At 42.4% G+C, this 27,322-nt stretch overlaps 2 protein-coding genes across 7 annotated transcripts in view; one reads left to right on the plus strand and one right to left on the minus strand.

Moving 5' to 3' along the window:
• The window catches only part of PRDX1 (peroxiredoxin 1), a 262,541-nt gene that overhangs the window by 224,538 nt on the left and 10,681 nt on the right, over window positions 1-27,322 (plus strand). The window lies entirely within an intron of this gene.
• Window positions 679-26,067, minus strand: AKR1A1 (aldo-keto reductase family 1 member A1). 6 transcript variants are annotated; one of them, XM_075097753.1, is made up of 10 exons: window positions 25,980-26,065; window positions 23,788-23,900; window positions 20,678-20,773; window positions 14,645-14,764; window positions 12,827-12,978; window positions 9,845-10,040; window positions 9,048-9,247; window positions 7,932-8,004; window positions 6,420-6,506; window positions 679-2,775 (listed from the first exon to the last, which is right to left on the minus strand). In XM_075097753.1, the coding sequence occupies exons 2-10, from the start codon at window positions 23,878-23,880 to the stop codon at window positions 2,710-2,712; spliced, it is 1,083 nt and encodes a 360-aa protein (XP_074953854.1). In that variant the 5' UTR covers window positions 23,881-23,900; window positions 25,980-26,065; the 3' UTR covers window positions 679-2,709. The 6 variants fall into 6 exon arrangements, 3 of the variants coding, with proteins under 3 accessions (XP_074953854.1, XP_074953855.1, XP_074953856.1); XM_075097754.1 differs by lacking the exon at window positions 23,788-23,900 and having other exon boundaries at window positions 25,980-26,067; XM_075097755.1 differs by lacking the exon at window positions 23,788-23,900 and having other exon boundaries at window positions 26,001-26,059.

Raw genomic sequence — 27,322 nt, forward strand, 5'->3', positions numbered from 1 at the left:
CGCCCCGGGCCCGCCCCGCGCCTGCCCCCCGCCGGGCCCGCCCCCGCCGCGGCTCCCAACGGCGGCTCCCAACAGCGGCTGGGCGGTGCCGGGGCCGCACCGCCCGCCTCCCGCCCCGCGGGGGTGGGCGCCGCGAGGAGGCCGGCGGCCCACGGGGCAAGGCCCTGCCCGGAGGGCGGCGGTTTGCGCCTCGGTATCGTGGTGCGCGTCGCACAGCCCTCCCCTCAGCCCCGTCCTGTGAGGAGCTCGCCTTTCCCCGCCGCCCGCTTCGGGAGGCACCAGCCCCCTCGAGGTGAGCAGTCACTCGGCTCCGGCCCAGCTCACGCAGATGCGCTGCTTCTCCCCCGGGGCGCGCAGCCCACCCCAGGCAGACATGGCTGCTGCAGCTGTGACAGCACAGGCCTCCACAAAACCCGCACGGCACCAGCAAAAGCCATTGGCGGAGACCTGGAGGCTCATTTCTCCCTCTGATATTGCGAGATAAAAGTTCTCCAGCTTCAGCTGCGCCGTGTTACTCTGCGCGGTAACAGAGCTGGGAATTGCAGGCGTAATGGAGATACAGAATTAATCTGCTTTTCTTGGGAATTCTCTCTACCCGCTTACTCTCGATCAGAGAAGTAACTAGAAAAAGTTAACTGGGCCTGTGACATTAGAGTGGGGAAAAAAGTCTCAAAGTCGTACACCGCGTACAGTATTTATTTAAGACATGCAAACATACAAGTGTAAATACATGCAAGAAAAGCCACTTCTCTTGGCAGGATGACTGCTGTTAACGTTCTACATAGTGCCTTCAAAGTAAAGTTGCTTCCCTACTGATTTGCAGTAAGAACTGTATTCAAAGTCACCCGTGTTTGATTAGAATAATAAAAAACCAACAGGGATTTCCTTTCCCTCAGAAGAAAACGTCCAGTGTAGTAAAGAATCCTAACTGAGCTGCAATGGCTTTCTCCACTGAGGTAAATTCAGCAGGAATTAGGAAACACTTTACCAAGGAACAGAAATTCTTTAAATTGTACATAAGGACTACAAAAAGTGATAAACAGGTTTGTTCCAGTTTAGCTGCGTGCTGTGAGGCCCAGGGCAGGAAATACCTGAGGAGGCATTATGCTTGAGTTGAATATATAGTTTTACTTTAGGCCTACCATAAATGAGGTTATTAAAACTGAAATAATTCTTTAAAACTATTTGAATACAGATGATTCTTTTTCTAATTCTATGTTTGTATTGCTATGAGAAAAATAAAAAATAAGTGATCTTTATTTCACTAACAACCAGTTAAGCTTTCTTTATCCAGCAGCAAACGAGGAGTCATGCCTACGACTGTCTCTGAATGGCATCAACAGATCTGAAAGAGTTCCTTTGTTTTAAATCCAAGAGGCCTTTAGAAACTCTGCCTTGCTACCCCTGCCTGTACAAAGGCAAATGAGCATTAATCCTGTTTTACAGGTAGAGAAAATCAAAATAAAGTGTTAAGGTTGCTAAGGCCACAGAAGGTATAGGCATCGGAGCTCTGGTAGGTACTAACACCTCATGCCCTTTGTACTCGGATGGCTAGACAATTCATTAAGAGACTGAAACAAGACTGAAACAGAATAAAACCGTTGTTAGCGCTAGGGCCCCAGTCCTGCTCAACAGTGTATCAGCACTCAGGAAATTAGCCCCTGCCAGGGAGTAACACAGAGACAGACACGGCAAGGAGGAAAACAGAGGCACAGAAAAGGCAAATGACTTGCCCGGTGTTACCAGCGGGTCAGCGGTAGAACAGGAGACAGGACCAGCTCTCCCAGGCATCAGCCAAAAATGCAACATTAAAATGGAAGGGGCCCTTTGACAGGTCTTTGCTCTTACTGTATATCCAGGAACAAATTTGGTGGCCTTCCAGAACTCAAACTGGACATCTTTGGTAAACAGACATTGGGCAACTTTACAGTAAAAGCAGGATGTTCTTCCACAAGACTTGCTAGAAGGTTTTTGAGGCTTTTGTGACAGGACAATCAGAACTATTGTTAGAGCTGAAACTTATCCATGTGACAAGCAACAGAGAGGATAGCCCTGAAGGCCTGCTCCAGGGTATGCATTTATTCTCCTCAAATCTACAGGCAAATTAAAAGAAAAAGAAAATAGAGAAGAGAGAATTCTGAGTCCCACAAGTACTCTAAAGGGGATAAAAAGCACTGGGTGTTGCTGGTTGCTTGGGTTTTAATGAACGGTTTACGGACATAGTGTAACTGTAGCACATTTTACTTTACTATTATGTTGATAGAAGGAATAAAGATATCCAAAGTCAATGGCTGAGCAGTTTAGTTTTAAACTACTTTCATGCCTTCCCCCCCACACCCCGTTTCCCTACCCTGCCATGTTAATAACTAAAGCTTTCAAAACCATTTTGCAGGCAGGAAACCCAAATTTTTGCCCTAACCTGATAATGACGTGTTTGGAACTTGATTCAGGCTCACCCACTCTTTACCTAATCCCCAAAAGATTTTGTGCTTCCAGGAGAAAGCCTGCAGTCATTGTAATCCGCAAGTTTTGACATGGAAGCTACAGTATGTCCAGGAAGGAGGTCAGTTAGTAGCGGTACATTGTAAGTCAACCTACTCAGGAAGGAAGGTCTTATTTGGACAGGTTTTTTGACAAATTGTGGCAACAATCACTTTGTGGAAGAGTGTGCAGAGGAGCATGTTATGCTAACACCTTATTTTCTAGTAGTTAATAGGGGTCATTGAAGGGGTAATGGGGGTGTCCAGCATCTCTTGCTACTAGCTTTCCATTCACCTGTGAAGAAAACAGACTCAAGTCAGAAAGACAAAAATCCATTCTTACTCTCAGTTTCAAACTCTGCATGGTTTAGATTTCTAAATCTTCATATGCCAAACATCTGAGAGCATCTTCTTCAGCTTAAGCAAGAGCTGTTCTCTCTACCCCCAAGTCCTCTCAGCACTTAGTGAAAGAAAAAAAAAAGTAATAAAAAAAAAAGAGATAGATTTCTGTAGCCTCGAGCAACAGTCTTTCAAGCTGCTGAGGCTTGAAGAATTAGATTAATAATAGTTAAAAGCCTTTTGCCTTGTAGCCGTTATTGAGTAAGTGTTGTAACATGCACGCTTCAGAACACTTTATTATGGAGTCAGAGGTTTGCCCATGTTTCCATGATAGAGAATTGCCAGGCTGCCAATTAACAGTGTCACTGAACTCCTTCACAGCAGTTTTTTGTTTAAGAACATTTCCAAGGAAGACCAGTTTCTCCAACTGTAAAATGGGAATATTGAAACTGATGTTCACAGATCATGAAACACAGGCTCAGGCTGGCCCAAAAGCAGATGTGGCCATGCAGAAGTCTCAGTTCCTACATCCCACCTTTTTGCGTTCAGAAGCACGGGTTGCATTTCTAGTTGCGTTAAGACCATTGCAACACCCCCAACTTCCAAGGAGCTGCAGTAAAAAATGTTGCTCCTCACCCATAATGTTTGGGGAAATTTAGGTGCAGCATTGGCAGAGATACACACACCTGCCTGGGTGACAGACTAGCATCATTCAGCTAAAACTTACATTCAGCAACTAATGACTGAATAAAAGTTACGTTAGAGAAATAATTGATATCTATACATATGTGATTTTTATATTAATGTGATGTTAGAAATCACTCAAAACGTTACGGAGACAGAGGGAATCACAGGGACTTTCAAACCAAGTGTCCACTAGCGAGCCCCTGTATTAGCTTTCCATATAAAACCTGTGCTTCAAAGCAACAGCTGGAATCCCTAGTAATGCACTGTTTACCGTGAAGACTACTGAAGTGTGAAATTAGTCACTTGGGGGCAGTACAGAGCAGAAAACTAAGATGTTATGGTTTAACATTTGATCGATGCTCAGATTAAAATAAAATAAAGCTGAAATGAAGCTGTCAGCTGAAGGCAATCATTAAACCTGTGGAAAAAAGTATCACCATATCTTCAGGTTTCCTCATATTCCCTTGAGAGCTAACACCTTCCACATGTTCCTAGAATTCCTATTCCTCATTTCCCCCCGCCCAGTTTCTTCCCCCCGCGTATTTCGCTTCATAGAACAGCTCTCCAGGTAAACATTCTTGTTCACAGCATGCCAAGACAGCAGCTGCCAGAAGCACTGTTTCACATAGCTGATTCCAGTTTACCCCAGGAATTTGAGAGGAGGCGGCAGAGGGTAAAATCAGCAGTGAACACATTGCAAGTCAACGGTAGCCAACTATCAAAAAGAGACAGATCATCGTGTGTACACCACCACTGCTCCTCTCCTGGAGTCATTCACGTTTTGCTTAAGTGTGTTCCTTGACCAGTTATGTGTTTCTGAAAGTTTCAATTTCAGGCTGGTGCAAGGTAGGGCTGAACAATTTCAAACCTCTATCCAACTAATGAGCTGTTAAAATATAAAGCAACTTAAATTGTCTACATGCAGTGTAATAGCCTGTCCTCAGACTTTAAACAAAAACACTGTGGAGAAGAGCGGCACAACTGTAAGAACTTATGGTTATGTATCAATGAAGTAAAGGAAGGAAAAACTGTCTTGTCAATTTTGATAGGAGCACTGATACCACTGGCTTATCACGCTTTGAAATCCAGACACTATAAGTTAGATTCATAGAGGAGACAGGCATGAAGGGTTAGACAGGAATTTTAATTCACCGTTGATGAAAATTCTTTCTGATAAGCCCAGAAGGGATGGGCAGGAGACAAAAGGTTCCACTAGAGATCTTACAGCTACCGAGTCGTGTTTTAATTCTCACCTTGCTTCTTCCTGTCTTGTTATCTGATAATATGGCAATATCTTTGAAGCCCAGCTGCATCATATTCACCCTTTTTCTAGTTGGATGGGCTAGCACTTTGAACTGCATTTCATCTCTCCTTTGTGAATCACTGTGATCTGATCAGGTCTCCCAGGTAACAAAAGCACATGAATTATCCCCGGCTCATCCAAGCCGGGCTACATTCTAATGTATTTTGCAGTTTCATTAACAAAACAACTTTGTTTGCAGCACAAGTAGCAAAACACTTGAAAGGAACACCCTGTAAACAGCAGGTGTGCTTGTCACTACCACATTCACACAGATGAGCAGCTACGCCTGCAGTGTGGTGCACAGACTCCCGATCTGTAAGCACAAAGATAATTTTGGTTGCAGGGATGTGGGGCTTTATATTTACGCACACAAACTGAAGCAACCCTAGAGTTAAAACCATGGCCTTGAAGGTCTCATAAGCCCCAGCATGACAAACAGTGAAAGGTGTAACAAACATCTACCCTTGATATGAGACAGTAATTCACACATTCATAACTTCTAACTCAGACTAGTCACTGATACGCTCTCAAGTACTCAAAAAACCTCAACAGTAATTCCTGGAAAAAACCTTTCCCCAAAGAATTCCTTTAGCCAGTAGTCACTGACTACTGAAGAATAATTTACAGGCAAACTGCTGGAGAGGCAAGGGTATGCTTGACAGCTTCCAAATTTGCAGAGACACCTACTGTATCTCTGCAGTGTACTGTATGACAGAGAAGAGATAAATCACTTCAGAGTCATTATAGCACAGTTGCCATATGTTGGTTGGTGACACACCAGGGAATGGCAACAGCTCTCTGCTGTATAGTCAGAAGCAGGGCAATAAGAAATGAGGAATGCTATAAAGATGGAAGACAAGGCACTGACTTTTTTTTCCCCCTGTGAGGGGGAAGGACCAAGGTTAGGTCCTTTAATACAAGAAAAGAAAGACCAAGAGGATTTCAACACTTACGAAGCATCAGTTTTCTAAAAACAGACCAGCATCTGATAGCACACAAGGTAAGGTTTGATGTGGCAGAGTAAACTACCGATGCTAAACAATGCTGCGGCTAACAGATTTGGGAAGAAGGATTCAACAGCCTAAGCCAAACTCCTTACATTGGGGGAAGGTCATTACAACAGATGCTGAAAGGGGGGGACATCCAGTAGAGGGGAGCGGACAAATTCCCTCACATGACTTCCACGATGGGTGTGGAGAACTAACAGCACCCCAAGAGTCTTCACTGATCTTAGAGGTTTACAGTACAAAGTAGATGGGGACAGCTGGGACAAAGAGTACTTCTGGAGGAATGGCATGGACCTTGGCCTGCTTGTACATGAGAAGAACAAATCAGCAGGAGTTTGGTGAGGTTTGAAGCAAGATGGGACCCTGGCTTAAAGAACTAGAGAGAGCCATCAGTGGCCAAAACAGAGGAGAAAAGTTTTCAAAAAGTTACCTATTTTGTACCCAGCTTTTGAAAAATTCTTTCATCTTAGATACCCTAAAAAGATGTAGTGTTCTCATGAGTAAGTAGTTCTGATGAGGACACTAAAAGAAAGAAAACCGCAAAAATCCCAAGTTGTGGCCACATGCACATAATGAGAACTAATGGAAACATGAGAAATTTACCGTAATCATTGGCACAATGTAACGCCAGTTTTTATTCAGGCTTCCAATATGGTTCATCTCCTCTTCTGTGAGGCTGAAATCAAACACCTGAGAAGAAAAGCAAGAGGCTTTATTCAATAACCATACGTTTTTCCTATTTAATTGATGTTGAGTTTTGCTTCTTGGTTTTGTTTCCTTTGTAAGGCACAACCACCCCCTTGTGCCGTGAATTTCTCCAGAGATCCGTGAGCAATAGAGCTGACAAAGGCAAAAAGGTTCCACTTGTCAACAATCCAGGACAGAATGGAACAGCAACAGTGACCTGAGACATTGCTGACTATTTCAGTGTTTAATTTTAGATGACAGTGCAACAGCACAGTTGTAACTGAGGCAAACACACAAGACTGAATAATTTATTAAGCTGTAGTTACATAATATTTCTTTTGTACTCTCAAAAAGAAAACCTACATGCTATATTAGAGTTGCAAGATCCTAGTGTTTAAACCCAAGTAAATGAAACATAATGCAACTTGCGATGTTTCAAACACCTTCTGAAGCTGCAACTTTGGTAAGTCTGAGCCTAAAATAGAGGGAATTTCCATGCAACTCTGATCAACAGAATTTATGTATCTGTAAAATCTGCTTCAGACAGTATTATTTTGTGTTCTGTTCATAAATATGAAGTTGCAATTAAACCCATTTTATAACAAACACCAAAACAAAGGCTTAAAGCCTGAGGTGTTCATATACTTCCCAAGTCTAAGCTTACGCTGATACTGCATAGCACTCTTCTACAAAAATAAGTAAAAAGCAGGGGGACTGTTCTTCCCAGCGCTGCCTATTCAGTCAATACTCTGTTCCCATGCAGATCTAAACCTCAAGTAACCACAGAGTTTTCTGGTATTTCTTGACATTTCTAGCAGCAAACTACATGGCAGAAATTGGTTTAACTGGAGTTACAGAAACAAGTCTTAACTTAAAAACAAGTATGTAACCTGGAGGTGATTCAGAGACTTCCCTCCAAATTACTGAAAGTCAGAGTTTTCAAACAATTTCTAAAGCGAAACTGTCTACTTCAGAGCAGAAGTGAATCACACTAATTCTATTCCTTCATCATCATTAGAATCGCAGTTTGCTGCAGAAATAGTCACCAGCCCTCATTTGCCAGCTAGAACAACAGCTACTCATAAATAAGAACCATTAAACACCATTAGAAGACTCCCTTGTTCAATAAATTCGTACCTCAGATAAATTTCAGTAAAGATTTTTCATTTAGACTTCTACCAAGGACATTCTTTGCCTTTAGATAACCAGACTGTGGGTGTGCACATATATGCACGCACACACACTTAGTTGCTTAAAACATACGAAGTTTGGTTTCCAAAAATCTTTACCCTCCCTTCTAAGCATGTGCATACATTGATGAACAAGTATGAAGCAAGTGGCTCAGCTTGTTGTGCTGCAAGTAGTAGGACAGTATATTACTCTCATGAAAGGTCATTGCTTAAACTCCCTTCCTCCATCTAGACTTACCTGGAGATTCTGCTGAATGCGAGCGGGAGTGACACTCTTGGGAATGGCAATCACTTTACGCTGCACTTGCCATCTGTTAAGAGAAAGAGGAGAGAGATTTTCTATGCATGCAGCCCAAGAACCCCAATATTTATTCTGGTTGACTAATAATCTGTGGCAGCAGAGATGCCACTTATGTTTCTATGTGAAATAAAAACACCCAGAAGAGGGCTGACACAGCACTGTATTGGATTAGGACCTAGTATGCCCAAGCTCAAGCAAGACAGTAGCCACTAGACTAATCAATGAGAGGAAGATGCTTGTGCCTTTGAACAAGCAAGCAAGTTTCAGGTGCATTAAGCTAGAAACCCAAGAAACAGTCAGAAACATGTACTTAAGCATTTTACGCAAGTTCTAATACAACCACTGAGAAACTAAAAGAAAACCCAGATCCTTCAAGTGCCTGTCTAGTGGCTTACGCACCAAGTCTTGAATATGTTCAGCTGCCAGGTTAACTTGCTGCTGCCCAAGACTGTACTAGTCACATTGATAGATACAGAGCCAGACAAAAAAAATGAGGATAGAAATCCCATTTTACTTTTCAAGGTGCTGATCACATTCTGGATATCACTCAATCATCTTGTTTCCCAGTATCCAGTAGCTGGCTTTTGCTATATGAAAACAAAACAGCAAACGGTTCTTCAGTGCGAAGAAGGAAGGTCCCTTCCTCAGTCCCTCCTTCTGGGAGCCCATCTGAACGCCGTAACAAGTGCTCAAGGGTTCAAGCAACTGGCCACGGGCAAATTCAGTAGGCAGCACCCAACTGTGGCATGCCGCTGCCTTAATTGCCCTACTGCTATTCCACAGCAAAAAAGGTAGCGAGCTGTCCCAGGCGTGCATCCAGGCCCTGGCTGGACCCCTCAGGTCTAGTCCATCCACCTGCCTTAAGGCAGGACCAACTCTACAAACTCTGTAAAACAAGCACCAAATGGGGTTTGCTTTTGGCACTCCCTGTGATTTTAACCCCTCACGGATGCAGAAGAACACGCCCTTTAAGGAGATTCATTCTAGCTTGCGTGTTTTGCTTTATTTAAAGCCAGGTCCTAAATGCTACCCTCTCTCACAATTGTTCTGTACCTGAGGATGATCTGTGCCGGTGACTTGCTGTATTTTTCTGCCAGTTTTTTGATCCCAGGTTCTTCTAGAAGCACAGGCTCATCTGGGTGTTTCCACATCCGATCTGGAGAACCAAGGGGACTATAGGCAGTGACAACCAGTCCTCGTTTCTGGCAGTGAGCTATCAGCTCGTTCTGAGCTAGGTAAGGATGGCATTCTACCTATTAAAATGACCCACAATAAGTGGCTGGAGGACAGATATTAACACAAAACTAAACAAACAGGCAGTCAAAAGCACAGCAGAACAAAACACATCACAGGAGGTCATTCCAGATTCTGCAAACCTTATGAGGATAAGCTTTAATGAAAGAAAGAAAAAGTGTCTGGTAGGCTAAGTTTACAGGAAAAGGAGAATAGATTGCCTAAGTTTAGAGTGCTGGGTTTTCCCCACGTGCCAACAAGGAAGGAAACTCTCTACAGATGGATTCGAGCTACTCCCCCAGAGTCTTCCTTTCTTATAGACTAAATTGTTCCTCACAGGGAAGATGAGCTCCTCCACAGACCTGTTCAACTAAGCAGGCATAAATAGCCACAGAATATATGTATGTACATATACATAATATATAGGCCTCCTCCCCAAAAAATTAATCTGCCTGGAAAGACCACCTCTGTGTCTCTACTCCTGCAGAGCTGGCTATATTCTTCCCTGTACATAAGAAGCTACACCCCTTGTGCTAAACACATGGCATTGGTCTGCAAATTCTTCACTCTTATGGACACATAGGAAAGGCATTCATCCTCTCCTTTATTTGCCTTACCTGGAGCACAGCTGGTTTGACAGTAGCCACGCTTAGTACATCATCAATCTGACGACTGTTGAAGTTTGACAGCCCAATGGCTTTCACAAGACCTTTTTCTACCAGCTTTTCCATAGCCTTCCAGGTATCCTTGTAATCAGTGTAATCATAACGCATCGTGTTATCGGGATTCTTTGGGAAGAGATTGTCCCCTCGTCTATAGCATCAAAGGTAAAGGGTAAGTACATATACCACATTATTTATGTTATGTTAGTTCTTCACTAAAAGAAACTTTCCTCTAAGCATTCTCAAAAGCTTATACATAGCTCAGAGGGCAGAGTACAAATTGAGCAAACTTGTTTGTTGAATTTCATTATGCTGACTTAACCTAAAAAATGCTGTTTCACATACAGCTTTCCCATGTAGACTTGTTATACAGTACTTTGAACTACTTAACCTATACAGTAGTGACTACATAAAACTGATAAGCCACTATATACGCAGCAGCAGCTCTTTGCACACTTTGACCCTAGCAAAACAGCTGATTAAGAGAGCAGCAACTCAGAGGGTGGCTTTGGTTTTTTTAATTTGTTTTTTGAGGGAGGACTGATATTCTTCATTGCCTGTTCAGAGCTACTACCAAAGCAATCTTGGTTTAAGAGACTAGGAGAGACTAGTACGCTGGTTTCCCACTCCCTCTGGATTCTGTAGCAGTGTCAGCACTCGATACAAGTGCAGATTCTCACAGAGGTCTTAACATGTACATGTTGACTGTAGGTTGGGTGTGTTTCCAGTTAGTCATACCAACCCATTTAAAAGTAAAATAAAATTTTTAAAAAACAACACAACACACACACACCCCAAAACCAAACAAACAAACAAAACCCCAACAACAACAACAAAAAAAAACCCAACCAAACAAACAAAAAAAGACACAAAGAGCCTGGTTGTGCCAGGTGACACCATCACATTGCCAAAGGGCTATGACGGGTCCCTGAGCAGACCACACATGGAGGGGTGCCAGCAATCCCACTGGAAAAGCACTGCTTCATAACCACTGCAGGACTCTGCTAGCTCAGATCTCAGAGACTGTCTTACACAGCTCTAGCTAAGCAGTGGACAGCATGAGACATGGCAGCAGCTGGGGACAAGGGGAGATGGTTCTTGCTCATGTCATTGATAAATCTAGAACTAAAAATAACTCTGAAAATATTATGAGCTCCCAACTTGGAAAAGCAGCCTCTTATGTCAAGAATAGTGTATTAAGTGAGAGATTCATTTTCAAGACCTAGAAAGCACTGTGATTTGCATCTGGAAGCCTATTTTAATTTCTGTGTAAATAACATTCATTTGCTCAGCTTCCCAATACAATAGGCATCATAGATAACCACACGTTAAAACAGCTGAAGTAGCGCTAGTGGAAAACTGGAGAGTGAACAGTTTCCAATGAGAAAACACAAAACTGCTTTAATAGAATGTCAGTTTTGTCAACAGTTTCCACAACATCAAGCGCATTTAAATATTAGTAATTTCTAATATACATCATATCTGTTTGTGTTATTAGCAAAGCAATGTTTGATACATTTGATCAAAGCAATGTTTGATACAGTAAACGGGAAAACAAACCTGTTTCACAACGGGGAATTTTTAACAGTTCTTCCTCCAAACTAGCTCTAATTGAAAACACTTCCTCATTCTGCTGTGCTGAGGCATATATTTATGCTTTGTGTGTCTTTCCTCTTATCATTAGTGTTGTATGCTTTGTAAAATCCAGTTCATATGACTAGAAGGGGAAAAAACCGTTTTCGAATTTGCAGAATAGACAGAAGCCCCTTAATCTAAGAGGGTTTCTGCTGTTGAGTGAAGTCTTCATGCAAGCATCTGGTCAGGAGATTTATTACCCCCAGCTCCCCCCTTTTTACTGCTGGGGGGTGTAGAGGGGTAACACATCTACAAGAAAATAAAGCAAGGAACCCTGCTTCTGATGGGGTTGTAGGATAAGTGCATTTAGCACTTAACTGGAAAATTTTCTTGTCTCTTATTTCCTGAAATTGTAGAATTCCTCCAATTAAAGTGTTGTAAGAAGTAATTTCAATTTCCTCCTCATACAGATACCACCGTGAAACTGCATGTGCTTGGCCACTCCACTACAGTTAATAACTATTAGTGAAAAGTGTTTTCTTCTTTACAAAACTCTTAATTCTCATTTTACAGATAAGTAAAACTCAGGCACAAAGCAGCTTTGCTATTTCCTGAAGGTTACCGTGTAGGTCAATTGCAGAACCAAGAATAGCTGCCATGCTTCCCCAATGCTTAGAGGAAGACACTAGACTATTTTAAACTTCTAATATATTTTAAACTCAAAGGTTTTACCTCACAGAAAGCCAAATTTTCAGATAGTATAAGATGGCAAGCTTCAGTATAGAAACCTGTCCCATAAAGCTTTTTTACTTTTTCCCAGTTAAGACTACTTTCAGTTACCTAACTTTGGCACCCATGCCAAATTGTCAGAAGTTTAGTGATCCTAATTTCATTACCTAGCTGTTCTCACTATTAAAAAATTTAAGTAATTGCTTGAAGATTTTAAATGAAGACTTAATACCCATTTTCCCAGCCTCATCATTGCTAAACAATTTTTCCTTTTCTATTTACGATACTTCTACACAAAACCAGCAATTTTGCCTCCTCTACTGTATGCTTATAGACGTGCTATAAAACTAACAGTCAACAAATTCCCACCCAACTGGAATTCAAAGAATGAAATTTGAACACGTGTTTCTGTGAATGGACCAAATACCAGTAAGTGTGCAGGTTATGGGTAGAAACGAGTGTCTGCATGACAGTCTGTAGGACTACACTACTAGCCACACTGAAAAACATCCTGTACGCAATACATACAGAAAGAAATTCATAGCCCAGAAAGAAGCTCCTCAGGACGTAACACCAGCTACTTATGTAAAACTGGGGTTTCTGCTTTCTGTGCCCTTTCCACATAGAACTTACTCAAAGGCATGAGGCCAGTGCATGAGGTACAGGTCCAGGTAATCCAGTTTCAAATCTCCAAGTGTTTTTCTTAGTGCTGGCTCTACATCTTCTGGGTGGTGCTTGGTATTCCAGAGCTTTGATGTTACAAACAGGTCCTCCCTTTTAATAATCTTTAAAAAAGGGAGGAGAGCATAATTTACTGGAAGAAGTTCAGAGAGGCAATTGTAGCAATTCCCCAACTAGCTTTAAAACAAATAGAACAATTTCATTTAAAAAAAAAAAAAAGTAACACACGGAACCTACAAATAAAACCTTTCAAAAATATAATGGATGAAGCAATACACACTTACACTGTCAAATGCAAAGATTACCAAATACTTAGCAATGTATTAGAAGTTTTGAAAAATAAAACAATCCCCTCCACAGACACACACTTCTCCAAACTTTCCAAGGGTTAAAGCCACTACTAAGTGTGATGTGGCCAAAAGAAAGATTACTCAGTTAATTCATATGTAAATTTTGTAATTTCTATTTAACAATTCACATATTCTAGGCACAAATATACTCATCACATGTTATAAACCAAGAATGCTTCTCATGGAAAGAGTGTGGGAAAATAAACAGAAGTTTCCCCAAACCTCTGCAGTTGAGTTTCTAGGTTCTGGGAGGAACACACTAAGAATTCAGTGCTTGGTACCCTGTATTGGAAGGGTAAGACGCAGAAATGAAACAAATGGAAAGTTGGTTAACTAGGAAGTATAAAACACAAAAGGGATATCGTATTTGGCAAGCTGAAGCACAGAATACCACCAGGGGACACTTCCCACTGACTTACACAGGACCAAGTTTCACTCGGGTCTATACTTCGTAGAAGCTGGAATGATTAATTGCTTAGTTTCTCTCCCCCAACCATTGAGTTATTTGTGTGTTTCACATATGACTGTTGTATTCAAAGGGAAAGATGTTTTAAAAATTCTAGTTTTAAGTTAGCTAGCTAATAGGAACTGAACAAAAGTGTCCTATGCTTCCCTACATTAGTTACCATATCCAGTAAGAAGGAATCCTTGGGGCAGGCTGAAAACAGCCTCTCTCAAGCTAATCACATAACAAAGAGATTGCCCTAAAGCCAAGGCAAGAGCAGCAGGAGGGCAGGAACATAAGAACTTTCTTTCCAGGAGCTCTGGGGCTGTGTAGGTAATCCTTCTGGCCCCTCAGGCCAACAAGAGCAAGGGGATGGATTTAAGATTCCACCTCAGGTCATCCATAGGAATGCCTGTCAATTACTTCATATTTAGGCCATGGACTCTCACTGCAGGCCCCCGAGTCACAGTTACCAAACTTTCAAATGCAATCACTGTTTTTTAAAAAGAAAAAGTATGTATTTACTCACTCATATTTGATCTATAACCAGAAAACAAACAGTCACCTAATTTGCTGTGGCTACCCACCGTTGCATGCTATTCTAGACTGGCAAATTAGAGTATCTTTACATATAAATCACAGCAAGTATTTTCCATTTTAACTAGTGATTCTGGGAACCTCCAATTTTTTGAACACCCAAATTGGGAGACTTTGCAGGGACAGGGTGTAGGAAAATTAAAAAAGGCTTTTTCTGTAGTTTCCATACAAATATTCCTGATAATCTTTTCTCCTCCTGACAGCCAGGATGGTTACAGAGGACAGAAGACCCTGTTTCAAGCCTGCTCCTGATTAATAACAAATAGCTGGAATAAGCCAGGAGGAAAAGCCACAAATGTTAACTTTACAGTCTACTTTCAGGTCACAGTTGTAAATTTTTATAACATACAGTCAGCATGGTAGTTCTTGTGTTTTTACCTTGTTTGGCCCAAGGCATTCCTGGAAAGCCTCACCAATCTCTGCTTCATTACTATAAGCAGCTGCGCAATCGATGTGGTAATAACCCACACTTAGGGCATATTTCACTGCTTCTTTCACCTGTAATCAGAAACAGATTATTCAATGCAATCAGTGAGAAGGGACACATGACTGGAAGGAAGAAAAAAAAAAAGAAGTTAGGGCCTTAGTGAGGAGAACCCCCCAAAGCACAGATCTACATAAAGTCACAAGATGCAAACAGAGTAGGGTAGAGTCCTCTGTGGCACAGCTGTTAGGATTAAAGAGTTAAATGCTAGCAGACGCTCTAAGAGTAACAAGAAAACAGACCATGCACATAGGCCAAGCATGCAAGAACTCACCAGACAGAACACAGATTCATTCTTAACTATAGCTGTCAGACTTTTCTTAAATGTAAAATGAGCTTTAAGAAGCAGTTTTCAAATAAATCATGGCTTAGGAAGACAAACTTTCTGGAACTAACAGACCAATCAATCTATCTCAGTAAAGCCTGGAAGAAATCTTCTCTCTCCCAGTAAAGGAAGAGCCTGGTTTCTAATTCCAGAATAGCCAGAGTATGGGTTTGGTTCAATTGCTAACCCTTAATTTCTAAGATAATGCTATTTTATGGCACATTTTTCCTTCATGTCTCATTTTCACTGATTGCACAACAACGAAAGTCAAAGTCACTATATTGCTGAATAATAACCCATGGCCTGCAGGGGATCTCCTGATGATGCTCCCAACTTTGCATTTTGCTTCCCACATTGCTGCAATGAAGGTGTTGCCAACAGCAAGAACCAAGGATTACTACAGACTTCAGTGCCATCATTATCTCCTGTTATGTTGATGAGCATTAAGTAAAATCTATTTAATTTAACTTCCAGTGGACAGTAAGCACATGTTCTCTTCTACACCTATCCATCTGAAGTGCTACAGCAAGAGTACATCTTATGCATACAGGGATATCTATACATTGCTCTTCACGGACTTGTCTCTTGAGGCTGTGGGAGATGCCTTAATGTATTTATAGAGATTACGTCTGTCTTGTCAAGAGATTAAAAGATGTGTCCACAAAAGCTATAGAGAGATTGATTTCTGTCAACTTCAAAGTATCAGCACGTTCAATTTTAAAGCTGACAATTATTAACACCAATTAAAGACGAGCACAGTCCTGCTTTCAGATGCTACAGAAAGAAGGGGGAATCAAATGTGAAAAAGACGTCTCCTCTACTGCTGGATTTCATTTGTTTTTCTTGTCAAGAACAGCAGTAAAGGCAGACATTGAATATTCTGACTGCATTCTTTGGTGTTTTGAGAGGAAAACTGGAATGTAGACCAGTTTCCCTTAGCTAGAATGACAAAGCACTTCTATTACTGCAGTGAAGTAACCTTTTGCTTTCTCTACCAGGGTAGTATTTACAGCCCTTGTTTCACTTTGATTAAGACATTCCTCAGAAGGTCACTACCAAGTCAAGGTCGTGGTAATTCTGAAATCACTTGAGACATATTAAAAGCTTTTAAGACTCAATACCCACCCTCCAAAAAGGTAAGAGTTGTGGAGCTGAAGCAGAAAGGAAAGGAAAAAGAGCACTGTTCTTTGTCTGTACTATTCCCCCATTTCCTCTATCAGGGTAATTTTTTTTTTAATAACAAACAGGTACAAAACTTTCCATAAAATGAAAGTAGGCACCACTTGCAGAAAACTGGGATAAGGCACTCCAAACATGCCTCTGCAAAGTGATAAACAGAAGTATTTATTTATCAGCATGTTTTGATAAATTTCTAGCACTGAAAAACTGGGACTGGTCATTTAAATAAGGTCTGGATTTATATTTGTGTAAAATAGTCTCAGCCTACTAAGACATTCCAATGTGAACTGAGAGTTCCCATCCCATGCAAAAGGCAAACAATCAAGAGAAAATGTGCAAAAAAATAATTTATGGAGGGGAGGGAAAACCCTAATAGATGCAAGTTTAAGAAGAGTATTTTGTTTTAACAGAAAGTTTTGTATTTTTGAGATTATGTTCAGACAGGTACATGCACTTCCTGGGAGACAGAGAAAATAAAAAAAAAGACAACAGAAGCAGCTGGAGATTCACATGCCTCTGGATATTTGGTGTTGTGAGGTAACAATAGCCAAAGGATCCTTCAAACTTTCCATATATTCTTTAGTGTAGCTTGTCAGTACTGCTATGGAAGGAGCAATTACTGAGTTCATTTTGCATTAGGGAAGTTGAGTCACACAGCTTAAGCGTAACTCACCAACCTTGCACCATATAACTACAGAAAGTAAGTCTGAAAGGATCTTGAGACATGATCTAGCCTATCTTCATGCCCCACAGCAGGGCCAGCTAAGTCTAAACCACTCCTATACACATTTGTCAAAACCCTTCTTTTAAGTGACAGGCCATCTATTCCAACGCTTAGGTATCTTTATGTCCAAAGGCTTTTAGATGTGTAAGCAAGATGGCCCTGATGCCACACCCTATTCCTTACAGACATGAAATCCATAGCTTCCCCTTTGTGAGGGGCTTTTTGCACATTTGGAAAGTGCCAGCATGCCTCCTCTCAAAGCTCTCTCAACCACATAACCGCAGGTGCTTCCATCACAATTCCCCTTTCTCAAACCTTGCATCGCTGTTGCTACTGTCCTGTCAGTTGGTTCACGCTCTTCTTGAAGTGGTTTGCTCCAAAGCAGACACAGTATTGCTGCTGAAGCCTTACTCTCCTTCACTGCATAGCAAAGTCCTAGGAGCTACACTCCCATTTATACATCCTATCAAGGGACTTGGCCTTGCCACCCACCCTCTTCTGGTTTTGAAGATGGAGGAACATGGTATTGCTAACAATCAGCAGATTCAGAATCAGTAAGTCCTAATTCATTACAATATCCATTACTAGATTTCCAGTTTTTCAATTTGAGCATCACAAGGTGAAAAACTAACAAGCCATCTTCATACTTCCAAGTAACACCGAGTTCAAGTGACTAGGGAGCCTCTTCTGCACAGCCCAAGCCATTATGGAGAGTTCCAGTCAATAATACTTGGAAAGAAAAGGCTCTGACAGCCTCCCCTGCTTCCTTGCAAAGTTGTCACATTTTAGCAGTCCAAGTAATTTTGCTGACAGGAAACAGGGAAAAACAGACCATTAGTCCATGTGATATTCAAACGCAATATGACCAGAACGTAAGTGTTGCTGTATCATGGTTTGTATATACTGTACTAAAATTTGCTGAAAAGGAACCCAGAGCACCACATAAGTAATGTCAACTTAAGTGCTGATGTTCCCTAAAATAAAGAGTTTTGCCTTCTGTCCTTCAGATGTTGAATTCAAGTCCCTCCCTTAATACATACCAGCAGTAGCGAATTTTTGTGTACCTAACCAGGATTCTCTCTATTGTCTAACAAACTCTTCCAAGCACTAAACAGTCTCCACCACAGCCGCAATCCTGCCACAAGACATCCAGTCCAACTGGTTTTCTAAGGTACACATTTCCTCTTCAGCTTTCCTGAAGTTTCACACAGAAATACAACTCTCTCCTCCCCGCAGAGCCAGCCTCTGCTACAGCAGGTTAAACTGTTCATCAGGTGGGGATCAATCATCCAGGTTGAAAGCATGACCCACTTGAGGGAAGAGAACAAAGCATTGAAGGATTACAGATAATCAAGCTGCAATATTTAAAAAACCATGCTATTGATATTCTTGATGCTCCTGTCTGATTTGGACTTCTCTTTGAACTCATTTATGCTGCCAGTTCATAAGCATCTGTACTGTGTTCCCTTCCATTCAATACCCCTCCATCATGTTCCTATGGTAACATGTAAAACAAATTGGTCTTCTAGCATTTGATCATGTAAGACAGAAAGCATCCTATTATATAATAAGAACTAAATCCTATAAAATCCTATAGTCTTCCAACATAGATTTAGATTCAATAATTCCCCCCCACCCTATTCTTACCATCTAGGAAACTAGGGCTGCAATGATGCCTGATGCCTTATGCCTTTGTACTGGACTGCTAAGATCTGGCTACAAGGTCAAGGCTTGTTTAGGATCAGGAATAGTAACAGTAATAATAGATTACTCAAGAGAGTAAGGTCAAGACTGAAAAGCAACTTGCCAAGGAGAATAATTACAATCTGCAAAATATTTACCTGAAATAATTTAAAAGCCATCTACTTCCAGTCTTGCTTCTAACGCAGCCCTTGCACAAAACAGCTTTCAATAAATAGCCTGTACTTGGGAAACAGCTAGATTAAATGTAATCAGTGATAATTCTGCTTCTCTAGGGTTTTGGCCCTTAGTCTTTAATTTGTAATTACAGTTATTCTCCCTGAACTACATCATGTCCTTTTTAGGCTAAATCATTTGGACACTCTGCCAAACTGCTGCTATGCTTCTGAATTTTCAAAAGTGATAAACAGGAATTTATTTATGCTATAGAAATAGCAGCAACTTCTGTAACTCTAGCCATTTTCATTGCACTTTCTAGATTTTGCCTTCAGTACATTCTAGGAGTAAGTCTTTGAATATAGTAGATATTCCAAAGAAGTGACTCCCAATGGCTCCCATGGGACTCCAGAGAAGACATGGGGATCCCATGTGGAGTCCAGCTGCCAGAAGTGCTGCTTACTATGGCAAAATCTATGTGAATTAGGTTTAAATTACACACAAGCAGTATCTTTCCTGGTTCTTTTACAAGACCGCACCTTCCTTATAACAGTTAGTACACAAAAGAAGCAATGCATTCATATATTGTTTAGTTTCAGGCATTTGTTTTAGACAATGCACATTTAATTGCTTTGGGTGCACAGAAATCCATCCATTAACTTCCTGCATGTCAATAAACTTAATTCAGCTGTCAGCAGACATTTTAAGCGACAGAGCTGAACATTCACCCTGGTCCTCATTTAAGAGGCTGACTGAGCTCTCACACCAACTCAGCTTCCACATTAGCACAGCTTCTATTCCCAACAGATCCACTGTCTTGACAGTTGTTTGAACAGGAAGACCAACAATAAAATGGCTCTGAATAGATTTAATTTTTATACTTTGCTTCCAACCTTTTTTCTCTAGCTGGCACAACATCTTGAGAAGGGTTTTAACTTTCCCTCTGAGTCACAAGCACAGCATCATCCAACATACTCCAAAAACTATCATGAAGCTAACACAAGAGTAGTAGCAAGATATACAACATTTACTGCACAGACACGCATTATAAACAGGCATTATAAACAGCAGTACCAGCTAAGAATTCCACCAAGCAAGGGACACTGCTTTTCACAGCAAGTATGTGCAATCTCTTCCCCCAAGAATTTATCTTTTAACTAAATGAAACAGAAACGAAAAGACAGACAAGGGGGAGAAGTATTACAATAGGAGGCACAGTCTATAGCATGCAAACATTCCAACTGACAGTTTGTAGTAACACACAGAATTGTTTCCAAGTGTGGTGTTTGCCAGTTCATTGCATTTAGAAGCAGAGTGAATCTCCAATGACACATTAGTCATCTTAGTCTAAAAGCAGCATAACCCAAGCAAGTTCCTTGTTCTTCCGCTAAGCCAAGGCTGACTGCTGGAACAGGACTTACTACAAGAACAACCACAGTTCTTGCCTCTCAAAAGGCTTTCAGTGGAGTCATCAGCCCAAGCCACAGGGATGTCTGGCCAAACTCGCAGCCTGAGGATCTTCCAGTGGAAGAGTCAGGCACCATGTTATAGCTACAGCATTTTCCCTGCCTCACCCCACTCATGGGTCTCTTTCTGGATTCATCTCCAGAGCACCACAGCCTGAGGCCTGGCTTAACAAGTCTTAAGGGATCTTCTGTTGCTGCTTTTGTGCAGTAAGGCCTTAGTCATGCAAATACATACATACATTCTCCTGACTTTAGTGGACCTAAGACTAAAACCATTCAAGCAAAGGATCCAGGCCTCAGATCTAGGAGCTTCAAAAATGGTGCACAAAACACAAATACTAGTTGAGAGCACAATATGGTATTGTTCTCTGCTTACTTGGCCACGCTCACTTTTCCAAGTTCCCAGTCCTATGAGAGGCATCTTCTGCCCAGTGTGGAGCATAACGAAGTCGCATGCTGCAGACATTTTTGCCTAAAAAAGAACAAGAACAAACTGAGTTTTGCAGCAATTCAGTAAGTTGCATCAATTTATCTTTTCTATGCAAAAATAAATATAAAATCATAGAGGTCCTCATAATGGTAGAATAAAGATGAAGTAGGCTCTTTACAATTTTTACTGGTATAAAGGAGATTAATAGCTACCCTGGAGAGACCAGAAATGGAACCCCTTTTTTTTTTCCTTTACAATGCACAGGTTTAAGATTTCTCAGAGTTGAGAAGTACAAAAAGAATCATCCTGCAATAACATACAATTAACAGAGAAGTTCAGGTGAAAACATCTTTTTTTAAAAAAAACAACCAAAAATCAGGAGTAAGCAGTGATGAGGCAGAAGGGAGCAAGAGATGTCTGTCTGCCCTTAGTGTACAGTAATTCCACAGGACTTCTGCACTAAGTTTTTCTCCTTTACCAACTCCCTACGGCCTGGCTCAGTAACCAGGCTCTAATTACCAGTGCAGCTGGGGATAAACACATTTTGTGCAGGTTAAGGTTTGAAGACCTGATATAGGCAAGGTTTAGATTAGGAGTGCATAGTAAAGGCCTTTATGAAGGCATAGCCCAGAAGAACAAAAAATAAAAAAAATAATGCTCCGAAGAACATCACTGCTGGAGGTTCAGTCCCTTTTTTTTATTCCAAATACATTCTTTGTCACTTGAATCCCAGTTTTCACCAACTCAGAGCTGAACTACAGCTCATTATCAAGACCGCCTGACATTGTGAAGAAAACCAAAAACATTTTGGCTTCCTTTGCAATAAGCATAATTGTTTATGAATTGTTATATGCCTGCAACAGGCAAATGCTACCAAGTGAGAACAATACTTTTTTTTTTTTTTTTTGAAACACTAAAAAAAACCCTCTCTGATGTGAAGTCAAGACTAGCAGAGATGACAAAATGGAGGCACTTTCCAAAGTGGACACTAGGAAATAACACCTCAGTATGCAGAGGTACCTATATTAGTACAGGAATTACTACAGGAGCTTGACCCCTACAAATCAATGGGTCCTGACACCATCCATCTGAGGGTGTTGAGAGAGCTGGCTGACATCATCGCAAGGCCACTCTCCATTATCTTTGAGAAGTCATGGAGAACGGGGGATGTCCCAGAGGGCTGGAGGAAGGCAAATGTTACCCCTATCTAGAAGAAGGGCTCGAGGGAGGATCCGGGTAACTATAGGCCCATCAGCCTTCAATTCCTGGGAAAGTTATGGAACAAATCCTCCTGGGGGCCATCACAAGTCAAATGAAGCACGTGATTAGGAAAAGCCAACATGGCTTCACTAAAGGCAGATCGTGCTTGACAAACCTGGTGGCCTTCTATGACAAAGTGACTTGCCTGGTGGACATGGGGTGGGCGGTGGACATTGTCTACCTGGACTTCTCCAAGGCCTTTGATAAGGTCCCCCACAGCCTCCTGCTGGAAAAGTTAATGCATTATGGCCTAGACAAGCGGTCTGTGCAGTGGGTGGGGAACTGGCTGATGGGCCGCACCCAAAGGGTGGTGGTAAATAGCTCCTTTTCCCAGTGGCAACCTGTCACTAGTGGGGTCCCCCAGGGATCAATACTGGGCTCAGTGTTATTCAATATCTTTATAAGTGATCTGGGTAACAGGAGCAAGTGTAGCCTGATGAAGTTTGCGGACGACACCAGATTGAGTGGGGAAGTAGACACTCCAGAAGGGAGAGCTGCCCTGCAGGAAGATCTGGATAGGCTGGAAGAGTGGGCCAGCAAGAACCTTACAAAGTTCAACACGGAGAAGTGTAAGGTCATGCCCCTGGGAAAACATAATCCAGGAGTGCAGCACAGACTGCAATCCACCTGGCTGGAGAACAGCTCTGTGGAAAGGGACCTGGGGGTCCTGGTGGACAGGAAGCTCGACATGAATGAACAGTGTGCTGCTGCAGCCAAGAAGGCCAACAGGGGTTGCATCAAAAAGGGCATCGCCAGCAGAGAGAAAGAAGTCATTATCCTGCTCTACTCAGCACTTATCAGGCCTCACCTGGAGCACTGTGTACAGTTCTGGTCCCCGCTATACAAAAGGGATGTGGACAGACTGGAAGGGGTCCAGAGAAGGGCCACCAAGATGATCAGAGGACTGGGAAGCCCCCCATACAAGGATAGGCTGGGAGAGCTGGGTTTGTTCAGCCTTGAGAAAAGGAGGCTTGAAGGGGATCTAATTACAATGTACCAGTACTTAAGGGGTAGCTACAAAGAAGATGGAGACTCCCTTTTTACAAGGAGTCACATGGAGAGGACAAGGGGGAATGGACACAAGTTGCTCTTGGGGAGATTCCGATTGGACATGAAGAAAATTTTTCACAGTGAGGACAGTCACCATTGGAATAATCTCCCCAGGGAAGTGGTTGACTCAGCCACATTGGACACCTTCAAGAGTTGTCTGGACAGGGTGCTGGGCCATCTTGTCTAGACTGTGCTCTTCCTAGAAAGATTGGACGAGATGATCCCTGAGGTCCCTTCCAACCTGTGGTTCTGCGATATATAATTTTTTTTTAATTATTCTGACAGAAAACTAGAAGTAGCTGTGTGCAAAGTGAGCTAAAATGCAGTAGGTCCTTACACATTTATGAGTTTTGAATCCCAAAATAGCTCTGCCTTCCTGCTCATTCAGAAAGGGACACTATTTTTAAAAGAGCTGAAAGAGTATGTTCCCATACTGCCAAAATCTACATGTGGACTCTGATGGAAATTTCGAGACTAAGAGCTCAACTCTTGCATAAGATGCATTTCAAGTAGAAACAGAATGCAATAACTAGCATTGCTGTTACAGAAAGTGTCACACACCTAATCTAGCACAAATTCACAGAGGAGTAGCATTCTTCTGTTAGTAAAGGGAGAATGAAAAAAGATTATGCAAAGTCAGTTGTCACTTTGAGCCTGGGCTTCTCTCTCATGCTTAGCACTGTGATACCCAAGCATCTTCCCTGTGAAATTCAACAGAACAAACACCCAGCAGGACCTTCCATTACCTGTTGCATAGCTGCTGCTAACAGCAATCTGCTCACAGTGGCAAAGCTTTTTATCAAAAAGGAAGGTTTTGCAGTGTGTCCTAACGTCCTCATAAACTATGGTTCTGGTCAAACTGTTAAAAAGAAACCACATTCAGGATGAGTTCCAAAGCTGGCTACTTGACTTCAGCAGAAGCTGAGGAAGCTGCTTCCCAAGTTCAGTTGTGTCCAAACTCATTAATGTTATTTGTTTAAAAAAAAAATCAATCAAACAAACAAAAGAAACCACAAGAGTGGAAGCATGCAATGTTGGCTGAATGGCTGACTAAGTAGGAGGAATGGATGTTTTCAAAGCAGAGCATTAACACAGCATACTAGCCCAAAATAACTCTGCCTTCCACACATTGTTGTCATTTTCCTCAGGTAATTAAGTCCCCACTGATGGATGTGTTCACACAGAAAGTTTATGTTTTCAATTTCTTGCTTAGCTTCTCAAGCCATACTTTTGTAGATTTACTGCAGACACCAAACAGCACACTCGTTTTACAGAGAGACACAGTGGAATACTTGGAGTGATCCTGACCAGGCAGCCATTGTACACCAAGGAGCTGCTGATGCACATAACCGTTAGAACCTGAGTAGGTCCAGGCTTGTCTTGTGCTGTGCTTCATGTACAGCGTAGCCTTCAGACCTGTGCTGTGGGACACACAACCCATGGCTGCAGGATAAGCTCAGCAGCTAGTTGCAACAGGAGAGCCTGCAGGCAGCTCCCACTTGGCACCTGCGATTACGCCACCTACGTGTCCTTGCTGTTATCTAAAAAAAGTAGGAAATTCTCATGTGAGCATCCTTTCTGTTTGACAGTAGAAATTATGAATGGATTTGTTTTCTTGTAAGAGAATCCCTAACAGCTCAAGTGACTGAACCCCTTCTATGGGCAGGGTCTGCACAACGTGCAGCGCGTGAATCGGAGGAGATCTGTTTGATGCCGCACAGCTCAGGGTTCCCAGCACCTGAAGGGATACAAGATTATCAACCCTATCCTCTTTCTTTATAGGGTTAGCTCTAACAACTAGCATTTGAGATTACACTTTAGAGTCTGAGTGCCTTCGCTATCAGGATTGAAATGGACCAGCACCTCCTGGTGCAAAACAGCAGTTGAGATGTGTTAAGCCCAGACACTAGTGCTGAAGGTAATCAGTGAACCAAACTGTGAGTGTACATCTATTTTTTTGGGGTAGGGAGTCAGGGGAGGAAGAATGACGATGACAACAGTATTCTCTTCTATTCTGAATGTGCGTAGCAATTCTGTAGTCCACTAATGCAACTAGGTGCTTTTTACCTGAATTGAGTTGCCTAAATAAAGGTATCTTCTTAGACCATGCAGTACAACTAAAGACTTAAGGCTTTTTGATTCACATTGGCCTATAACACAAACATGACACAACCATATGCTTTGCACAAACATGTTACACAATCATCTTAAATGCAACACTTCAGCCCAGAAGACAAGGTACACATTTAATCAATAACTAGCATCAGCACATTTTCTAAAAACCATCTTGCTTCATGTAACACTGTTTAATATTAACATTGCAGGGAGAGCAGAACTACAGCCTCTGGAAGAATGGCGACACACCAGAATTAGGAACACTAGAAGAAAACACTCTAATTAATACTTTCCACTCAGATTCTTCCCCTAACAAGGAGATGTAAGAGAGCTACAGTGTCTGCTAGCCATCATTATTTGGTTCATTAAAAAGCCGTAAGGGTCTTTTTAGAAGACAAAAATAAACAGAAACACTAATGCTAGGCAAGTGAGATGTGGTTTTGCCTTAACAACATTCACCTTTCCTATTGCCACATTTGCACGGAAAGAGGAATGCAAAGGCAATACCAGCGACCTGGCTACGAGGACAGGTTAACAACCAGAAAAGTGTAAACTACACCTGTGCACCGACCCACAGCGACAACTCATTTTTAATCCAAAGCAAGGAGTCTTCCCCCAGTAAAACAGCATAAACATGCATTAGCATACACAGATATACAAATAGGAATAGATTGAAAATACAGAAGCCGCTGCTACCGGACCGCTGTGGCCCCACCAGTGGGACGAACCCCCCGATTTTTGGCTCTCCCGGAGGCGGCAGCGCGACCACCTCCCCCTTATCGTGGCGGCCCACGCCGGGCCCGCCCCGCGCAGCCCCGCTCACCGCCCGCCGCCGAGCACCGACCGCCGGATTAGGCTTGGGTTTAGGCTCGTGCTTGTGCCACCGCCAGGCCCGACGCTTCCGCTTCCGGCCGGAGTCTCCCGCGGGCGCGGCGGGGCGGGGCGCGGCGGCCCACGCGGGAGGGGGACGCGCCCTTCTGAGGTGCGCAGCAAAGAAAACATGTGATATGAGGTAGTGGGGAGAGCGTGCGTGGGGTCGGGGCCGGTCTGTCCGTCCGTCTGTCTGTCTCAGGCGGCGGGCTCGGGGCGGCCCGCGGCACCGGCCCGCGCCCGGATTGCCCCCTTCGTCTTCATCTTCCTCTTCCTCTCGGTGCGGTTCCCAGCAGGAAATCCCAACCGCCCGGCCTCGGCCGCTCGCAGCCGAGCGCTCACGGGATAAATCCGCGGCCTGCGCCGCACGGAGGGAGGCAGTAAAGGCAATCGGAACAGATGTACATGAAGCGTAACCGCGTACACCAAAATCTCTAGGTCTGCTATTTGTCTTAGGTTCTTGAAGCTGTTCTTACTGGTAGGAAGATGGAATTTCCCCAGTTTTATTGGCAGTTTGTTTCGGCTTTTGTGCTAAAAGGTGTGTAAAGAGAAGAGGCACTAACTGCGAGGACTACGGCTCCTTTTGTTGCAGGTGCACCACCAGAATGCACAGAATGCAAGGTGCAAAGAATGTTTCCTTGTTTGTTCAAGAAGATTGAAAGTTAAGTTCAGCACGTTCAGCAGGGTTACCGCTGGGGAGGTCTTGCTGCTGTAGTTGAAGGCACAGCTTCCAAGAGGAGCAGACTTTGGCAGGTGACTGAAAGACTAGCCCTAGGTTTACCGGACCGTACATGGAAACAAACACAACTAAAGAAAATTGTAACCAGTCTTGACTTTTACTCCAGGCTTTCATTTTTGTAAGTAATTTTAAAACATTCGGTATTTGAAAACAGTAAGATTAGATCAGGAATAAGGCAACATATATGTCCAACAGGGCTTTGAAGAGGCTGTTAATTATTTCCTGAAGGGTAATTCTGATGAGGTTCTTTGCTGTTCTGACTTGAACTGCTCAGGAGGCTTAAAGGCACAAAGGTTAATTAATCTGGGCACGCACATGGCCAGATACTTCTGTTGCGCAGCCTGTTTTGACAAAATACAGGAAAGTGGAAAGAGAGCATGAGGCCAAGACAAGGCAATTAAAATTAACAGGAAATAGAAAATTGAGAAGAGGAAAGAATTAAAAGGGAGGTATCACTGCTGGGTTTATTTTTATGGAGGCCCTGTCAATCACAATTGCATTTGAAAGTGAAGTCTTGATGCAACAGAAGATGCTTGAATTAAATGAGTATCACATAT

This window comes from Phalacrocorax aristotelis, chromosome 6 (genome assembly GCF_949628215.1).
Source record: "Phalacrocorax aristotelis chromosome 6, bGulAri2.1, whole genome shotgun sequence".
In the NCBI taxonomy this organism is placed as follows: Eukaryota; Metazoa; Chordata; class Aves; order Suliformes; family Phalacrocoracidae; genus Phalacrocorax; species Phalacrocorax aristotelis.

What these genes read in the sequence shown, in the direction of transcription:
- AKR1A1 (XM_075097753.1), bottom strand. Translation starts at nt 23,880, where the DNA reads ATGAGGACGTTAGGACACACTGCAAAACCTTCCTTTTTGATAAAAAGC. An exon ending in AATGCCTTGGGCCAAACAAG is followed by an intron (nt 12,979 to 14,644) that starts GTAAAAACACAA and finishes CCTTTTTTAAAG; the next exon opens with ATTATTAAAAGGGAGGACCT. An exon ending in ACATTGTGCCAATGATTACG is followed by an intron (nt 2,776 to 6,419) that starts GTAAATTTCTCA and finishes TTTTCTTCACAG; the next exon opens with GTGAATGGAAAGCTAGTAGC.